Source organism: Pelobates fuscus, chromosome 1 (genome assembly GCF_036172605.1).
Source record: "Pelobates fuscus isolate aPelFus1 chromosome 1, aPelFus1.pri, whole genome shotgun sequence".
Lineage (NCBI taxonomy): Eukaryota > Metazoa > Chordata > Amphibia > Anura > Pelobatidae > Pelobates > Pelobates fuscus.
In genome coordinates, this window is record NC_086317.1 from 91063623 (window position 1) to 91083560 (window position 19938).

Sequence of the window (19938 nt, forward strand, 5' to 3'; positions counted from 1 at the left end):
GCAGGCTTTTGAGTGTCCTTGCAAAGAAAGGTGGCTATATTGGTCACTGATTTGTTTTTGTTTTGTTTTTGAATGTCAGAAATGTATATTTGTGAATGTTGAGATGTTATATTGGTTTCACTGGTAAAAATAAATAATTGAAATGGGTATATATTTGTTTTTTGTTAAGTTGCCTAATAATTATGCACAGTAATAGTCACCTGCCCACACAGATATCCCCCCTAAAATAGCTAAAACTAAAAACAAACTAAAAATTACTTCCAAAAATATTCAGCTTTGATATTGAGTTTTTTGGGTTCATTGAGAACATGGTTGTTGTTCAATAATAAAATTAATCCTCAAAAATACAACTTGCCTAATAATTCTGCACTCCCTGTAGTAATGTACAGAAACCTTCCACTGCTAAAATATTATAGATTATATTTATTTTATTAAATTGACTCATAAGTAGGCCTGATCAACTCTATAAACAAATAAAAACTCATGAGCTAATAAATATTCCATTTTTTTTTTTTTTTACATAGAGATTCACTAGATTTGTCCAGAAACAAAGAATAATATAATGTCTGTACAATTTTCATGTAAGGGGGATCGGCTAGAAAAGGTAAAACACCATAGTGATCGATTTGGCCATCAAGGTAAACAGCATGCCTTTACTCTGTAGATAGAGCTGTTCTTGTTAGCAGACTTGTCTCTTTGGGATTGCTGTGACTTCACAATTTAAAAGGATGCCATGTATCTGCCACTTTAAAAAAAATCTCTTAAAAAGATGGAAACTTTAAAGCTGGCAAAAAAAAAAAAAAAAAAAGACTGATTCCCATGGCAGCAAGGGTTCACAGCACATCTGGAGGAAAGTTGCTGCAGATGACTTTAGTGTGTAGATTTATTTTGCAGATTGTTCATGAACAGATAGCGCCACCAGGCTGCACAAACCTATCATCGCAGGTAATAGTCAATGACAGCAGAAAACGCTGCAAAACCTCCACAGCCAATAGCTCCAGCTTTCACGCCAGCTAGAAGAGAATAGGACACATTAATTATTACAACACTGTTTTACAGGACAGCAACCACATATAAATAAAAAAATACAAACAGTATTATCTATGTTTCATTCAATAATTCCGGCACATGGAGACTAGGCGATGTCCGTCTACCCACCAAACAGTTGATTAAAGAAGACCTGTGGCTTGCAATTATATTTAAAAATACTTCATAGGAAACTACATTTGTGTTTCTATTTTAATTTTCAATTGTTTTATTTTAAAAGGACTGCACTATTTTGGCATAAGTTTTAGTACAGTGCAGCCAGAATACTAATTTGTTTAAAGGAACACTATAGGCATCCAGACCACTTCAGCTCATTGAAGTGGTCTGGGTGCAGTGTTGCAGTCCCCTTAACTCTGCAAATGTAATTATTGCAGTGTTTTCTAGACTGCAATAATTACCTTTATGAGTTAACTCTACCTCTAGTGTTTGTCTACCAGACAGCAACTAGAGGGACTTGGTCACCTAACTGATGCTGAAGATCCTCACGCTCTGCATGAGGACTTCCAGCGTCACCGTAATCCCCATGGGAAAGCATTGTATAATGCTTTCCTATGGGGAAATCCTAATGCGAGCTCGGCCATTGCCGCACATGCGCATTAGGTCTCCACCACCGGCTGATGTCGGCGGTGGAGGTGTGAAGGTGGACTGGTGCTGGACCCAGGTATGTGACAGAAGTGATTTTTAATCTATAGTGCCAGGAAAACGAGATTTAAAATAAAATAAAATAAAAATAAGTATTTACATGCCTGTGGGTAGCCACCTCCTCCATTGCCTAACCAGGTAAATACAATGCAAAATAGAGCACACCTACATCTTAAGCCTCCAAAGTTTGCTCATTCACTATTTTTAAGTAGGTAGGCCAAAATAGGCTTTATTAATAATCTTTGTGTCTAGTCAGCCCCTCTGGGTGTCTCCCCTCAGCCCCTGTCTTTCTCTTTTGCCCCCTCCACACCCCCTCCGTATCTCTTTTGCATCCCCCAAATTTGGTTTCTCTTCCCCCATGCCAGCTGACCTCCCTCTTGTGTATCGTGGCCAAGCTGCAAACAAGGAGCTTCTGTCCGGCCGGACAGGAAGGGGTTTGTTGCTTTCAGTGAGCACTTCCTGTCAGACAGGGTAGAAGTAACATAAGTTCCTCTACCACAACATGTGGCTTGGTGACACTACATGCTGTTACTGGCAGGAAGGGAGCACTGTGTGCTCTGTGCTCCCTTCCTGACAGTCAAACTAATCTTGTGCCCCTTGGCCCAGTGCGCCTTAAGGTGGCTGCCTGTGCCGCCTTATGGTAGCACTGGCCTTGTCCTCGCGAGCTACCCGTAATCCTGTGGTGGGCAGCATGCCATATGTTGTGCAGGTCTGCTTTAAGACATAGAAACATATTCCAAACACATAATTAGAAATACTCTGTTGAAGCGAATCTAGCCAATGATTACATTTTGGTTTGTTTAGCAAGCACCATGTCTTTTTGAATGAAAGATAAAAGGCATGTAACATAGAAAGAAAACCAAAAACAAATCACCAACCTCTAAATCCAATAGCTCCACCTGTTATACATCCACTTATCACACTGTTCTTCCAGTCTGATTTTCCTCGATACTTGAAAAAAGGAAAGAGAAATAGAAAATGAAATAATAATAATAAAAATAATAATACTACACTTTGTTGTACTGGTTCTATGTCCTGATGTCAAAGCAGCCAGCAGATAGGTTTGATAATAAGCCAGAGTACTGTGAGTGACATTTCAGGAAAAGAAATGTTCTGGAACATTAATTAAACGTCTTCACTGCATTCATTTCAAAATAAAAACCCCATGAGAGGATCAATTGCAGTTTCTACCTTTAGTTGGCGTGTCACCTCCTCCTGCTGACAAGCAAGCAGGTTTATCTATGCTTCCTGTGCCAGAATGTGTGGGCGCGCTCCTTACAAATAGAAATCTTTTCAATTTATCATCATTCACATGTATAGCACAAACTGAGCTCACACCTCTAGTCTGACAAAGAATAACAGATCCAAAACTCATGTTCTGTTATATTTGGATTTATAGAAGGTTAAGACAGAAATCTTTTTTAAAAGGTTTCATTTGAATGTCAGTAAATTAAAATAGATTTCTTGACTACATGGAAAACATGTCACAGAAATAAGGAACTTCAAAAAAAGAAAAAATACATACTTGCTTAATAAAAGCATGGGGGGAAGCCTAGAACATATTCAAATAACTTAAAGGAACATTGCAAGCACAATAACTACTACAGCACACTGGTAATGGAGTCAGGAGTGCCATAATGTCCCTTCACTTTAAAGGGACACTATAGTCACCTGAACAACTTTAGCTTAATGAAGCAGTTTTGGTGTATAGAACATGCCCCTGCAGCCTCACTGCTCAATCCTCTGCCATTTAGGAGTTAAATCCCTTTGTTTATGAACCCTAGTCACACCTCCCCACATGTGACTTGCACAGCCTTCCCTAACAACACTTCCTGTAAAGAGAGCCCTATTTAGGCTTTCTTTATTGCAAGTTCTGTTTAATTAAGATTTTCTTATCCCCTACTATGTTAATAGCTTGCTAGACCCTGCAAGAGCCTCCTGTATGTGATTAAAGTTCAATTTAGAGATTGAGATACAATTATTTAAGGTAAATTACATCGGTTTGAAAGTGAAACCAGTTTGTTTTTTCATGCAGGCTCTGTCAATCATAGCCAGGGGAGGTGTGGCTAGGGCTGCATAAACAGAAACAAAGTGATTTAACTCCTAAATGACAGTGAATTGAGCAGTGAAATTGCAGGGGAACGATCTATACACTAAAACTGCTTTATTTAGCTAAAGTAATTTAGGTGACTATAGTGTTCCTTTAATTAGTCAAATAGGTTTAGAATGGTTTGACTTCTTACCTGGAGTCCACTGCTCACTGCCTCCACTTACAGCATTCAAAGAGCAATACAATCTCTGTTTGAGCTCAGCGGGGCTAGGTCATTGGCTGAGAGCAATCAGCTAAGCTCAGCCTGCACAGGAGCTTCTGGCTCTCACTGAGCTGTAGAGGAGGCAGTAAGACCCAGGAAAGATTACGTACAATGAGGGGGTACCAATAGAGTGCGCTTGGTGCGTGGTTAGCAGAATGTTTCTTATAAAAAAAAAATTAAAAAAAAAAGATTAAATACAAAAAGTATATAGAGAGAAAGATTTTCCATGGGTCGCATAAATCTACTTAATATTATACTGCTTTCTAAGTTATCTAAATGTACTAATGCTCCTAGTAAAATTCCATCATTGCTTCATTCCATCATCTACAAGGATTACCAGATCATCACTACCTCATGGAAGTTCTGCATTAGTACCCTGGCTTCAAAGAGAAAGCTTTGGGGTAAAATAGCATTTGTTTCACGGTTCCAAAACCAATCAGAATTCCCTTAGAACATTTAGAGAAAACCTGAAACCCTACATATGCCCTTCTGATCTGGATCTGATAAGACGTCGAGGATATAAAAGACTTGGGTGGATTTTATAGCAGGCTGAGGAAACCTGGCTCGCTAGGTAAAACCCGTTTCTGCAAATTTATGGTTTGTTTTTAACATAATAAAGCCTGTTAGATTTACACTCAAGTTCTATCCTTATTTTGGAGGAGTCATCCAGTTGTTGGTATGGTCAGTGTTGACTTACCCACACACACCAAGAAATTTGAGCCATAGTGTATATGCTCTGAATCATGTGAGTGCATAGAGTTTCGTCAAAAGGGTTAATTATTTGATTGAGATACTCTAAATATTGAAGAACATTCTTGGATATTACAGCTCATATGGTGGTTACTGAAACAGGCCGAGAGGCTGCTACAGAGCTAGCTTGTTAGCTCTAATTAATGTGAGTAGTTAAACTTGTATATACAGTCACTGATGTAGTACATACTACACTATGATGGTTGTACATATGATTTTGTTGTTTAAAGTGATGCTACACAGCAAGATTTATTTCAGATAAGTACATGTTTTTAGTGTGATTCACAAGTATACTATATCTAAATAGGTGCTCCACTTCAAAATTGTTTATGGTTGTATCCTGTTAATCTACGCCCGAATGAATCAATCTGTCTGGATCAGTTTGTTTGGTCATAGATTATCAGGAGTTTGATATTTAGCTGTACATATATTATGGGGTCTACTCACTAATTGCCTTCAGCAGCCAAATGCTTTTCAGTTGTTACAATTTATAACCTATTTGGCTACTCACAAAGGCACATTTGGTTATTTAAACGGAATCTGCTCTTCATGTAGGCTGCAGTTTGGTTGCCTGTTAATATCAGCTCAAGCTCCATATAGCACCCGTGATTCGCCTATTCACAAACAAACAGAATTTAAACTGCATAGCCTACATTTGATTGTTCCCAATACAGACCAAGGTAAAAAACTTTTAGGTTCCCTAATCCTAAACCAAATCCTCCTTAAAATTGGAATTAAGTTGTTATGGTGTGAGGTCCTCCCCCAGTGGCAGCTTATCTTAAAGGTTGAACTGTTAATAGACCGCTTAACCCCAGTCTTAAATCTGGCACCCGTTTGTTCTGCCCAGATACTTAAAGGGACACTTCAGTGCCAGGAAAACAATCCATTTTCCTGGCACTGCAGGTCCCCCTTCTCCCTCCCACCTCCCATCCCCGGTTGCTGAAGGGGTGAAAACCCCTTCAGTCACTTACCTGAGACCCCCACCGATGTCCCTCGGCGGTGGTTTCAGGTCGCCGCTGCTCCTCCCCTTCCTTACGTCAGCCAGTGGGCGAGACTGATCCCTGCCACGCACGCGCATTAGAGCTCTCCATAGAAAAGCATTAAAAATGCTTTCCTATGGGGAATTGAGCGACGCTGGAGGTCCTCACACAGTGCGAGGACGTCCAGCAACGCTCTAGCATAGAAAACCTGTGCTATAAACATGGATGTGCCCTCTAGTGACTGTCTAGTAGACAGCCACTAGAGGTAGAGTTAACCCTGCAAGGTAATTATTGGAGTTTATAAAAAAAACTGCAATAATTACACTTGCAGGGTTAAGGGTAGTGGGAGTTGGCACCCAGACCACTCCAATGGGCAGAAGTGGTCTGGGTGCCTGGAGTGTCCCTTTAATTTGTTGCCTTGAAAACAGACAAGTCTCAGACTGGGAGCCTAAAAACGAAGTGAGAAAAATCTGTACATTTCTCACTCCATTTTGTGAATGGTTTAACCCTTTGAGGTAAGCATTCACTCAGTGACCACTTTGCAGCATAACTCTATTCCGATTAAGTTGTTATGGTGCCCGGAGGGTTCCTTTGTCCCTATATCCTGCAAAATGAAGACTTACATTAGCAGCATTTTAATTGCAGCAGGAAAATTCTATTACAATTTGGCTCCAAATCAGTTGGATTTGGTTGAGCTACTTTTAAATAAATCTCACTTCAGAAATAAGGTATATTTGAAAATATCAGGGATCCATTCATCTCTATTCAGTTAGCACTTGGTTGTTCGTGAAATACAGGGAATTTCTAAAAACAATTACTTACCTTGAAACCAAATACAAAATTTGACAAACAAGAACAGGAGGGGCTTAGGGCCCTATTCCCATGAGAATTTACAAGCTATCAATCTAGATTACGAAAGATGATCTCCCAGCCAACAGAAGACTTCTCATATAGAAGCATTGGGAGGCATGAACTTCAATGCTTCTCTATGAAGCACTACTTTCTGCTACAGCAATCAGACATCCAGGGAGTGCAACATGGAAGCTTTATAAAATAAAGTTAACCCCTTAAGGACACATGACATGTGTGACATGTCATGATTCCCTTTTATTCCAGAAGTTTGGTCCTTAACCCCTTAAGGACACATGACATGTCTGACACGTCATGATTCCCTTTTATTCCAGAAGTTTGGTCCTTAAGGGGTTAGTGGGACATGCAGTTAACGCCTAAAGAACTTCAGCAAGCTGATGTGCTTTGGAGGACTGGAGTGTCCCTTATTTCTGTTCATAATTTAAACTACTGAAGAGAAATGAACTACATATTCCTAAATCCCTGCTGAACATGCTCAGTACATATTAAATATAAAGACCAGCTACCATGCTTACCGATTCCACAAGACATTCAGTGCAAGAGAACATGGCACCCACAATTGCAAAGTTTTTGGCATAAGACATTCCTCTCTGACCCATGTCTTTTAGGACCTCTCTTGCACTTGGAGTCCGGTAAGGATCTTTAGGATCAAAGCCAACATTGGTATCAATGCCAGCAGTGAACACACCAAATGCTCCCCCAAGGACAAAACCTAAAGAAGGAAAAAAAAAATATTTTTATAGATACGTGATAAATTACCATTTTAGAAGGGTATATCAATTCTTGTTTATAAAGCATGGGAATGCAAGAGATGTACATGAAATGTGGCTTTGTTCTCCTGTGGGTGTTACGAGTAAGGATATGTGAAGATTACAAAAGACAGCCTGGGAAATGACAGATCGGAGACATTAATTATAAAGGGAATCTGTAGGACATGGGAAATCAGATACCTCTGCACACCTCCAGTGAATGTATTGAGTTCAAGCATAAAGAGGTGGAACTGCAGCATCACTTGACAGCACAGAAATGTCCTAAGGATCTTTTGCCTTTTACCACAGTGAAAAAAAAATTGTGAAATCCATTTGTAATGCAGTGCTATACAATTCATTTATGCAGTGAGCCAAACAAATGTTGAGGTTCAGGAAGACCACTATAGTTTTATTTATTTTTTATTAAATCATACATACAAATGTCAAATGGGGAGATATAGGTTTCCACAGAGAGCTTACGGCTAAAGAGGAAGCTGTTGTGAAGGCATGGAGCAGCACCAGGAGGACCCCAGGTAAGAAGTCAAACTATTCTAGAATGTTTTCACTACTAGCATTGAGGAGGGGATGGGATTGCCATGTGGGCACTGTGGTGTGCTGTAGATGGTTATGGTGCTTGCAGTTTTCTTTAAACGTAATATCACTCACAGCTAGATGTGTGAGCGTATGTGCACGCTTTAAAGGAACACTATGGGGTCAGAAACACAATGCCTGACCCTATAGTGTTAAACCCACCATTTAGGTGGCTTGCCCCCCCCTCCTCCCCCTCAGCCCCCTTAAAAAGAATTTCCAGCGCCACACGGGTCAGCCGGCGCTGGTCCGGCCCCCGATCTGCCTCGATGACATCCGAATTGCCGATTTTTAGCTGCTAAAATAGGCAAAGAGGCGGGATGGGGCGGTAACAAATGTAATTTTGGCCAATTAGCACTTCTTCATAGAGATACATTGAATCAATGCATCTCTATGAGGAAAATCCAGTGTCGCCATGCAGAGCGTGGAGGCGCTGAACGGCAGTGCTGCTTACTGTGCAGCACTGAGCCAGGAAGCACCTCCAGTGGCCACTTGGAGGTGTCCCTAGGGGCAATATAAACACTGCCTTTTCCATGAAAATGATGATTATACTCACTAGAACAACTACATTAAGCTGTAGTTGTTGTGGTGACTATAGTGTCCTTTTAAGGCTATTTAGTAATGCTCAAAATAATTTACAGATCGTTGAAGTAACACTTTAAAAAGCCCTTAAAAGAACACTAAGCACCAAAACACCTTTAGCCTAATAAAGTGGTTATGGTGTATAGATTGTGCCACTGCAGTCTCAATGCTCAATTCCTTGGTGGAGTTAAATGAACTGGAGGTACCCTCTCCCTCCCACCCCCCAATCCCCGGTTACTGAAGGGGTGAAAATCCCTTCAGTCACTTACCTGAGGCAGCAACGACGTCCCTCGTCGCTGTCTCCTCCTACTGTCTCCGTCGGCCGATGGGCGAGACTGATCCCGCCCACTGGCCGAGGAGACCTAATATGCATTAGAGCTCCCCATAGGAAAGCATTAAAAAAAGATTTTCAATGCTTTCCTATGAGGAAATGAGCGACGCTGGAGGTCCTCACACAGCGTGAGGACGTCCAGCGACACTCTAGCACAGATAATCTGTGCTATGAAAGAGGAAGTGACCTCTAGTGGCTGTCTAGTAGACAGCCACTAGAGGTGGAGTTAACCCTGCAAGGTAATTATTGCAGTTTATAAAATACTGCAATAATTACACATGCAGGGTTACGAGTAGTGGGAGTTGGCACCCATACCACTCCAATGAGCAGAAGTGGTCTGGGTGCCTGGAGTGTCCCTTTAAATCACTGTTTATGCAACCATCGTCCCACTTCCTCTGGCTGTGACCTTATGCACTTCTAAAAAAATAAGTCCAATTTTAAAATTTCCTTTATAGCACAGGGTATTTACCATATTTATCGGCGTATAACACGCACCGGCGCATAACACGCACCTCATTTTAAGAAGGAAATTTCCCCCCCTCCCATAGTATTCTCCACCCCCTCCCATAGTGTCCCCCACCTCATCCCATAGTGTTCTCCCCCCCTCATCCCATAGTGTCCCCACCCTCTCCCATAGTGTCCCCACCCTCTCCCATAGTGTCCCCACCCTCTCCCATAGTGTCCCCCCCTCCCCTTGTCCCATAGTGCACTTTCCCTCCCCATGTCCCATAATTACTTACCTGTCTTGAAGCGTGGGCCTGCTTCACAGCGCGCACCGCTGTACAGGAACTTCAATTTCAGGTTCCGGTTTCCGGCGGGACTGAAAGGAAGTGTGCACACTGAGTGCGCACTTCCTTTCAGTCCCGCCGGAAACCGGAACCTGAAATTGAAGTTCCAGTACCGCGGTGCGCGCTGAACATCGCCCCACGCTTCAAGACAGGTAAGTAAACCTTCACATTCGCTCCATAAGACGCACAGACATTTCCCCTCACTTTTGAGGGGGAAAAAAGTGCGTCTTATGGAGCGAAAAATACGGTATATCGGCGTATAACACGCACACATCATTTGCCCCCTATTTTCAGGGAGTGCGTGTTATACGCCGATAAATACGGTAATTTAGATGTTCTTATCTCCTGCTCTGCTAGAACCTATATCGGCCTGTATGTGATTAAAGTTATTAACATTCAATTAACAGAGCCAAAAACGTCTAGACACACTGTACTGTAAGATCTGATTGCAAATGAAACATGGGAAGTGTGGCCAATTCAACTTTTAAAGGGGGGGGGGGGGGATTGAACAGTGAGACTGCAGGGGCATGATCTATAAACAAAACCTAATTCATTAAAGGAACACTAATGTCAGGAATACAAACATTTTCTCATGAATTATTACAAAGGAGACCTGCAATTAACCTCTAAAGTGAACACAATCCAAGCATTTCTCATGCAAATGTCATGGACATAATGAGAAATAAAATGTCCTAACGTAGTGAAAGCAGAAAGCCATTAATGTGACCTCTATAGTGATCTTGAGCTATTTAGATTGCTATTCTCTCTAAACAGGCTCTCTAAGCACCATAACCACAACAGCTCATAACACTATAAAACTGTTTTAAAATAACTGGGGGGTGGCTCCTAAATATTTTTTGCACCAACTGTAACAGGCTGTAGTGGATTTGGTGCTTAAATGTGCAATTTACCTTAGGTTTTATAAATCGAATGTTCATACTTCCGCATCATCAGGCCAACTCACACCATCGTTGGCCAGTATTCAATGGCTGACAGCTGTCAGAGGACACTCTCAGCCATTGAAAAATGTCCAAGCCTGATATAATAATGTTTAAAGGACACTATAGTCACCCAGACCACTTCAGCTCAATGAAGTGATCTGGGTGTCAGGTCCCTCAGGTTTTAACCCTTCACATGTAAACAGTTTCAGAGAAACTTCTGTTTACATAGCAGGGTTAATCCAGCCTCTAGTGGCTGTCTTCCTGACAGCTGCTAGAGGTGCTTCTGCGACGCTGGATGCAAAATTTGCATCCAGCGTGCAGAACGTCCATAGGAAAGCACTGAGAAATGCTTTCCTATGGACTGTTTGAATGTGCATGAGGCACTTTCCGCGCATGTGTATTCGGCTCCACTCGGGAGCGGACGTCGGCCGGGGAGGAGAGGTCACCAGCGCGGAGGGAGCCCGGCGCTGGATTGAGGTAAACTGCTTAAGGGGTTTTATCCCCTTCAGCGCCACGGGCCCTCAGGGTGAGGGTCCCCCAAGGAGGACAAAGTGTCAGGAAAACGGGTTAGTGATCCTTTAAAGTACAAACTACCGCTTTATCAGACCAAATGAGAACATAAGGATAACATTGTAGTTGTTACGGTGCCTAGAGTGTTCCTTTCAAATATAAAATAGTTATAATGGGAGTTGTAGTACAGCTACTGCACTGCCATCTGCTATGCTGATAATGAATAACTGCAGCCCCCCTCCAATAAAGTAAATATATATTTGCTAAAGGCAGTCTTCAGACTGTTTTCTTATCACAGCTCTGCACCCTCCATTTTTATAACCATTCCAGATTATTATTAATATTTTTTTTAATTTATATAAATCCTTCCAATATCGTGGCCAGAGGTTACATTAGAGCAATGTTACAGTCTCACCCCCAACACATGCCAAGGCAGCCTTGAACCCGCAGCTCTCCATCACCCTCTCCATCATCTTCTGCTCATCGGGTTTTATGGGGGTCGGAATCCCCCCAAGTCCCCCGGGTATCACTTCTACAGGCCTCCTCTTATCGCCGACCAGATGCTCCATGATCAGGCTGTACTGCAGCGCGCCCTCCCCGGGGGCCATAGGGGAAACGCTGGCTGCATGGTCAGGGCTAAGGACAGTGCTTCCACCGGGCGCCGCCATGACAGTCACGTGATCGAGCAGGGAGGGCACTTTCCACACTGAGGGAGAAAGTCACATTAGTAAATTAAAAAACAAACAAAAAAAAAACGCAATTAATAAATAAAAAAGCAACAGAAAATATTTATACTGTATTTTAATATCCACCTATTAAAGCTATTATTGAAGTAAATGGTGATCTGGTGATCAGAGAGGCAGATTCGACAAACAGTCACTGGGTGAGCTCAGCAAAGTGAGCCAGAGAGCTGGTTAGGTAGGTGTGGGTAGAAATGAGGGACTGTTTTACAGGCTCAGTGTGGGAATGTGTGTCCTGGTATGCCAAGTTATTTTCTAGGACAGATTGATTGGAGGGAAAAAGTATATAAAAAGAAAAGATGTGTTACATAATCACAAATGCCATGTGCACAATACACCTTGTATATACTATAGTCTGTAAGCGTGTTTGAGCAGGGTCCTCCTGTAAGTTTTCTTGTAATTGTCCTATTTACAGTTAAATCCCCCCCTCTCATAATATTGTAAAGCGCTATGGAATCTGTTGGCGCTATATAAATGGCAATGATAATATTAATAATATTGATATGTGCATGTGTGGTGGAATCTCGGTAAAAATAAATTTAGTAGGCCGAGATTACCACGTGGCATGTGTACGTGCATATGCTGACGTATCGATCAGTTGGTTGCACGAGGCAAGATACGTTCAGTAGTGTACGGAGCATGTGCAAGAATACAGGATGTAGTATTCCCCCTCCTCCATTGTGCTGGACAAGCCATGCGGTCAAACAGGAAGTTAATTCTTATTTGTGTTGATTGGTTAAGAGAATGTGCGGGTGGAGCTTAATATGGGAGGAGTTATGTGCCTATATAAGGAGCCTGCACTATTGTCCGGGGCTCAGAACTTGCTATATTTTGGTGACGTTAGTCCCTCTGAGTCCCGATCGGTGATCCAATAAAGAATCTCTTCCTTCCTGAAGAAACCTGTGTCCATCTCTCTGTGCTTGGCTTCCGTCAGTTTCTCCGGTATCATTTGGTGCATTGGCCGGGAAGCTCATCGTTCAACGGTAGCTGAGAGGCAGAGGCGTGAGACGGTCTATCTTTGCCCACGTTCTCTACGGCTGCACCCCTGAACTTCTGCGTGGACCTCCCTTCGTCTCGGCGCCACTGGTCTGTTGTCCAGGAGATCATCGGCCTCTACGTGAGAAGTGCTGGGGTGTCCCCGTCGATGAGTGTGAACTCAGGTTCAGGAACGAGGAGGTAAGACAACTGCTGTTTTAGACGGCAGGACCCACTAGGGGTATACCGATTGTGCGGTAGGCCCAAAGGGGTTTGAATCTGTGTATCTGCCCCCTCTGTCGGAGGGAAGGAGCGAAGGCGCACCGCTCGATCGAACGCTCTTTAGTCAGACCGTTTGATTTTGTTAGTCAGGCGGGGTCCTGGTGTAAATAGCCCTAGCCGGACACCGGTGTCTTGTCTAGACTAGCGTTCTAGGGTGTATATTACGTTCGCTAGGTCGGAGGGACCGGGAGACTAAGCGGCGCCTGTGTAAATTCGGTTCGCTAGCTCTCAACCTATCTGGGCTAAGTGGGAAGGCGTGTAAATTTGGAACCCACTAGACTTTTGATAGTGCGACTAAGAGGCGCCTGTGTAAATTCGGTTCTCTAGCTCGCTATATGTGGTGATTGGGCAGTGTGGCTAACCAAAACGGGTGTATATAGTTTTAGGTAGTCCATTCAAGGTACTGGCCAATAGTTTAGTTGGGAATTGTAAATGTGTTAACGATTGTTTAGTAAAGTGTATATCTTGTTAGATAGCGTGAGCTCAGCCGTCTAGCGAGAGTGTTAATAGTGTGTTGCTGTATTATAGTGCACGGTACCATAACCCTGTATATTTACTGACACTGTATATAAGTACTAATCATTGTCGTCCATTGCATGTTTAACACCATAACCACTAATAATTGTATTGTGACCTTAACTTGTGCTTTGACCTATGCTAACCGTACTGTAACCGCTATTTGTAAAAGACGATGTTACTGGGGTGTGTTATAGACGGGTAATTCGTATATAGAGAATTATAGTGTGGGTGACTGTATAGTTACGCCAAAGGGCATAATATTGATTATATAGTGACTGGTGTAACAGCTGTGTGTGTACGGGAATTCCCTGAGTGTTTATTGTTATTGTGTACGTTTCACTTGGTAACCGTACCACGTGGTGCTGTTGCCAGAGGAAACGGGTGTGACTGTTGAATAGTACGCGTGTATAGTATTCGTTGTCGACGACGTTCCATTGTTAAGTATGGGTGCGTCGCAGTCAACGATTCCGGATCCCTTAGGTTGTATGGTGAAGAATTTTAAAAAGGGATTTAAAACTTGTGATTTTGGGGTTAAAATGTCTCCTGTACGTTTGGTTACTTTGTGTACTAGGGAGTGGCCTACTTTGGTTGCGGCATGGCCGCCACGTGGCAGTTTGGATCCAACTCTGGTACAGCGCTTACACGTGGCTGTATCGGGTAGGCCTGAACTTTACGGCCAGTTTCCTTATATTGATTGTTGGAGACAGGCCGTAAATGACTCGCCAAAATGGCTCCAGACATGCCACGAGGAGCAGTGTCGCCTCATGGTAGCTAGGACTTGTTCGTCCACTAGGACTGGTGTTAGGCCCATTTTGGACACGCCCCCTGAGTCCGAGATCCCTTTGCCGCCCCCTTACTTTCCGTTAAGAGGAAGTGACGCAAATGCAGGAAGTCCTGCAGCCCTCCCCTCATTACCCCCATCCACTTCCGCTTCCTCCTCCAGTACAGGATCCACCCCCCCTCGTACTAAATCTCCCCTTCCGGAATCAGAACCAACCCCCATTAAAAACGAATATCCTGATTTGGCGCCACTTCAGACTTCCGGTCAAGCTTCATCTAGCTCGGCTCGAAGTGTTTTATTTACAACCTTTTCCCAGAACCAAGCTCCCATATCCCCATACCCTATTTCTCCCCGACTGGAACCTATGACTGACGCCCCTCCACGTAGCCCCATACAGACCCGACAGTTGACCGGTGCCCAACAATTAAAACACTATCAGATGCCTCTTCGTCTGAATCCTGGGCCAGCCTATATCGATGCCGCAGGCCAAATGGCACATGCTGACCCAGTCTTTGTATATGTCCCATTCACGACAACCGATCTTTTAAATTGGAAGACCCACAATTCCTCGTATACTGAGAAACCACAAGCTATGACTGATCTGTTCACCTCAATAGTACAGACACATAACCCGACATGGGCTGATTGCCAGCAGTTATTAATGACTTTATTTAACAATGAGGAAAGGACAAGGATTAATCAAGCGGCCATTAAAGCACTAGAGGATAAAGCCCGTACTTTAAACCAAGCCAATCCATCAGCATGGGCCGCAACACACTATCCCAACACCGATCCCGATTGGAATGTAAATGGTGCTGATATGGTTCAACTCAGAGCCTATAGAGACGCTATAATTGCTGGCATGAAAGCCGGAGGAAAGAAAGCTATTAACATGTCGAAGACAGTTGAGGTGATTCAGAAAAGCGATGAAGCGCCCAGTGTCTTTTATGACTGATTATTGGAGGCATACCGCTTGTATACCCCCTTTAATCCGGAAGACGCAGATAATTCCCGAATGGTAAACTCCGCCTTTGTCAGCCAAGCTTACGGAGATATTAAGCGCAAGCTACAAAAGTTAGAAGGGTTTGCAGGTATGTCAATCACCCAACTAATGGAGGTAGCGAATAAGGTTTATATGAATAGGGAAACAGAAAGTAAGAAAGAGGAAGAGCGCAAGATGCGTAAAAAGGCTGATATGCTAGCGGTAGCGATCGCAGGCGTAGATAGACGGGGCCCAGATAGAGGCGATAGTAGATGGAGTAGGGAGCCCTTGAGTAGGAATCAATGCGCGTATTGCAAGGAAGAAGGGCATTGGAGGAACGAATGTCCGCAAAGAGAGCAGTACGAGAGAGACCAACCCAGGGCAGGCTACGGAAACTTTAGAGGCAGAGCGAGAGGTAGAGGAGGCCCCGGAGGGAGTAATGGTAATAGAGGGAGCAATGGGAACAGAGGAAGTGTTAGGGAAGATAGGTATATTCCAGCAGCGCAAAGGTCCCGCGATAGAGAAGGCAGGGACTTCGTAGGATTGGCTGACACGGTCATGGAGGACTATTGATACCGACCGGGCTCCATCCCCCTTGGTCGAGCGGAGCCTATGGTCGATGTATCAATAGGGGGGAAAAGGAGTGCGTTCATGATCGACACTGGTGCTGAACATTCAGTGGTGACTAATCTAGTTGCTCCCCCATCTGGAAGGACTATTACTGTGATAGGAGCAACTGGAAGAAGTGCTGAAAAACCGGTTCTTAAAAGTCGACTCTGTACATTGGGAGGCCACGTAGTAAAACATCAATTCCTTTATATGCCTGAATGTCCAGTCCAATTGCTGGGACGTGATATGCTATCAAAATTACAAGCGCAGATTACGTTCCTACCAAATGGAACAACATCTTTAAAGTTTAATGGACCTTCAGGTATCATGACATTATCCGTACCAAAGGAAGAAGAGTGGCGACTTTATACAGTATTGACTAGCCAAAACCCTAGGAGTGATGAGACATTATTTAACATACCAGGAGTTTGGGCAGAGAACAACCCACCAGGACTGGCCCGCAATATTCCACCTATAAAAATTGAACTAAAACTTGGGGTTTATCCAGTGAGCCTAAGACAATACCACATCCCGCAGAAGGCTAAGAAGAACATCCAATCCTATCTGGATAAGTTCATACGGTATGGTATCCTAAAATTCTGTACTTCCCCCTGGAACACCCCATTGCTGCCTGTTCAAAAGCCCGGTACAGATGAGTATCGACCTGTGCAGGACTTGAGAGCAGTCAATGATGCGGTTGTTAGTATACATCCAGTTGTACCCAATCCATATAACCTGCTTGCTTTAATTCCGGGCGGGGCTACTTACTTCACAGTCTTAGATCTCAAAGATGCCTTCTTTTGCCTCCGAATTGCCGCAGAAAGTCAATGTATTTTCGCTTTCCAATGGGAGAACGCTGTAACGGGCTCAAAACGCCAGATGACTTGGACAAGACTGCCCCAAGGGTTTAAAAATTCACCTACCCTATTTGGTTCAGCCCTAAGTCAAGATCTACTGGATTTCGAGTCCATCCCAGGAGAGTGTGTATTGTTACAATATGTAGATGACTTGTTGATAGCAGCAGTTACAAAAGAAATCTGTCAGCAAGCAACGCACGATCTACTACACATTCTCTGGAAGGCAGGATACAAGGTGTCTAGAAAGAAGGCTCAGTTGTGTTTGCCAACTGTCAAATATCTGGGATTCCATATCTCTGAAGGTCAAAGAATTATGGGGCCAGAGAGAAAAGAAGCTGTCTGCCAAATACCAATACCCAGGAATAGAAGACAAGTGCGAGAATTCTTGGGGGCAGCAGGCTTCTGTAGGATATGGATTCCCAGCTATGCGATACTGGCAAAACCTCTGTACGCAGCTATCAAAGGTACAGAGCACGACCCCTTCTTATGGACCCAAGAACAGCAAACGGCATTTGAAGATGTGAAGAAGGCTTTGATGAGTGCCCCAGCATTAGGTCTACCTGATCACACACGACCATTCTACCTGTATGTACACGAGCAAAGAAGAATGGCTGTGGGAGTATTGACACAGTACTTGGGATCATGGCAAAGACCTGTTGCCTACATGTCTAAGCAATTGGATGCAGTGGCCAGCGGACTTCCACCTTGTCTAAGAGCAGTAGCTGCAGCCGCCCTGCTAGTAGCTGAAGCCGATAAACTCACTCTGGGTCAAGAACTTTATGTACGAGTCCCACATGCAGTACAGACGTTGTTGGATTACAAAGGAAATCATTGGTTTAGTAACAGCCGTATGACCAAGTATCAAGCAATGTTGTGTGAAAACCCAAGAGTGCATTTAGAGACTGTAAACACCTTAAATCCAGCTACCCTTTTGCCACAACCTACTGAAAGTCAACATGATTGTTTGGAAGTAATGGATGAAGTATTCTCAAGTAGACCAGATCTTCGTGATTTTCCCATCCAGAACCCCGATGTTCAATATTATACCGACGGCAGTAGTTATGTGAAAGAAGGGATCCGCTATGCAGGATATGCAGTAACAACAATAGACAAGGTGATAGAAGCTCGGCCACTGGCGAAAGGAACATCAGCACAAAAGGCAGAATTAATAGCACTAACACGAGCGTTACAATTGGCTGAAGGTTTAAGAGTGAATATCTATACGGACTCTAAGTATGCGTTTTTAACCACTCATGCCCATGGAGCTTTGTATAAAGAAAGAGGACTACTGAATTCAGAAGGCAAAGAAATCAAGTATGCAGCTGAAATCCTACAACTATTGGAAGCAGTGTGGGAGCCGAAAGAAGTCGGTATCATACATTGTCGAGCGCATCTGAGAGGAGATGGTGATGTAACCAAGGGAAATCGGATGGCAGATAGTGCAGCTAAGCGTGCTGCTGAATCAGGAAGACAGGAGTATGTGGGGCATATAGCTGCTCTTATACCAACTCCACTGTCCCAATGGACTCCAGTTTATACAGCTCAAGAAGAGGAGTGGTTAAAGACTGAACCAGGAAAGTATTTGGAGAACAAGTGGTATCAGCTAGAAGATGGAAGAATAGTCATACCAGCATCACTAGCGGTAGAAATTGTCCAAAATTATCATAACGGGACACATTCTGGGAGAGACAGTACTGAAGAATCTCTCAGAAAACATTTCTACATACCAAGATTGTCCAACTTGACTCAGGCCATTGTACGAAGATGTGTAACGTGTGCTAAAAATAATGCAAGACAAGGACCAGTAAAGCCACCAGGAGTCCAGTTTATGGGGGGACTCCCCATGTCCGATCTACAAATAGACTTTACAGTGATGCCTAAATCGGGTGGACATCGTTACCTGTTGGTAATTGTGTGCACCTATTCAGGCTGGGTAGAAGCATGTCCTACTCGTACAGAGAAAGCAGGAGAAATTGTGAGATTCCTGCTACGAGAAATAATACCCCGATATGGACTACCCTGTTATATAGGATCGGACAATGGTCCAGCTTTTGTTCATCAGTGCCTACAACAACTGACTCATATGCTTGGTATAAAGTGGAGGCTTCATACTGCATATAGACCCCAGAGTTCTGGTAAGGTAGAGAGAATGAATAGAACTATTAAGAACCAGTTGGCTAAAATGTGTCAGGAAACCCAACTTAAGTGGAACGTTCTCTTACCCATAGCTTTATTGCGAATCCGCAGTACCCCTACCAGAAGGATGGGCCTCTCTCCTTTTGAAATTATGTATGGGCGACCACCTCCCGTACTTGGTAACTTAAGGGGGGATTTGAGTCAGTTGGGAGAAGGAATTACCCGGCAGCAGGTTGTAGAGTTGGGTAAGACTATGGAGGAGGTACAGAAATGGGTACAAGATAGATTACCTGTGAATATTTATCCCCCTGTTCATAGTTATCATCCAGGAGATCAAGTGTGGATTAAAGAGTGGAATAATGTACCGTTAGGGCCCAAGTGGAGAGGTCCTTATGTTGTTCTTTTGTCTACCCCTACAGCGATAAAAGTAGCCGAAGTGACTCCGTGGATACATCACTCCAGGGTTAAACCAGCAGCAGTCGATTCTTGGCAAGTTACAGCAGATCCAGAGAATCCCTGCAAGATCCGGTTAAAACGCACTACTCAGTCGGAGTAACGAGGAATCGTGTGGATTACAAATTTTATTGTTACAGGGATTTGGTGCGTGAGTGAGAAGGCCATAATAAAGCCTGTCCGCTTACCAACACATAGTATATAAGCCAGGAAAAGTCTCGAAGGGACACCTGTGAAGACGAGCAGAACTCCATTCCCTGCAGCCCTCACATCCTGGAAGCTGAGGTGCCTTCGCACGGACGAAGACTGAGGATGACGGCGAAAGATGTGCTTTTGATAGTGTTTATTTATATGTGTTTTTATATTCAGGAAGGTAGAGGTACCGACACTCCTAGCTGTGAGGTATGCATTAAGACTACGAGAACAGGTAACCATATTTCCCAAACCCTAATTTGGCATTCACAATACGAGTGTAAAGGAGATGTATCGAGATGTAGATACTTAAATATAGACT

General features: G+C 43.4%; 1 protein-coding gene across 1 annotated transcript; it reads right to left on the minus strand.

Moving 5' to 3' along the window:
• Positions 1-446: 446 nt before the first annotated feature.
• On the minus strand, positions 447-11901 carry TIMM22 (translocase of inner mitochondrial membrane 22). The gene is made up of 5 exons (XM_063444239.1): positions 11886-11901; positions 11506-11796; positions 7117-7313; positions 2568-2640; positions 447-1013 (listed from the first exon to the last, which is right to left on the minus strand). Coding segments are annotated over exons 1-5 (639 nt in total). The 5' UTR covers positions 11887-11901; the 3' UTR covers positions 447-936.
• Positions 11902-19938: the final 8037 nt, after the last annotated feature.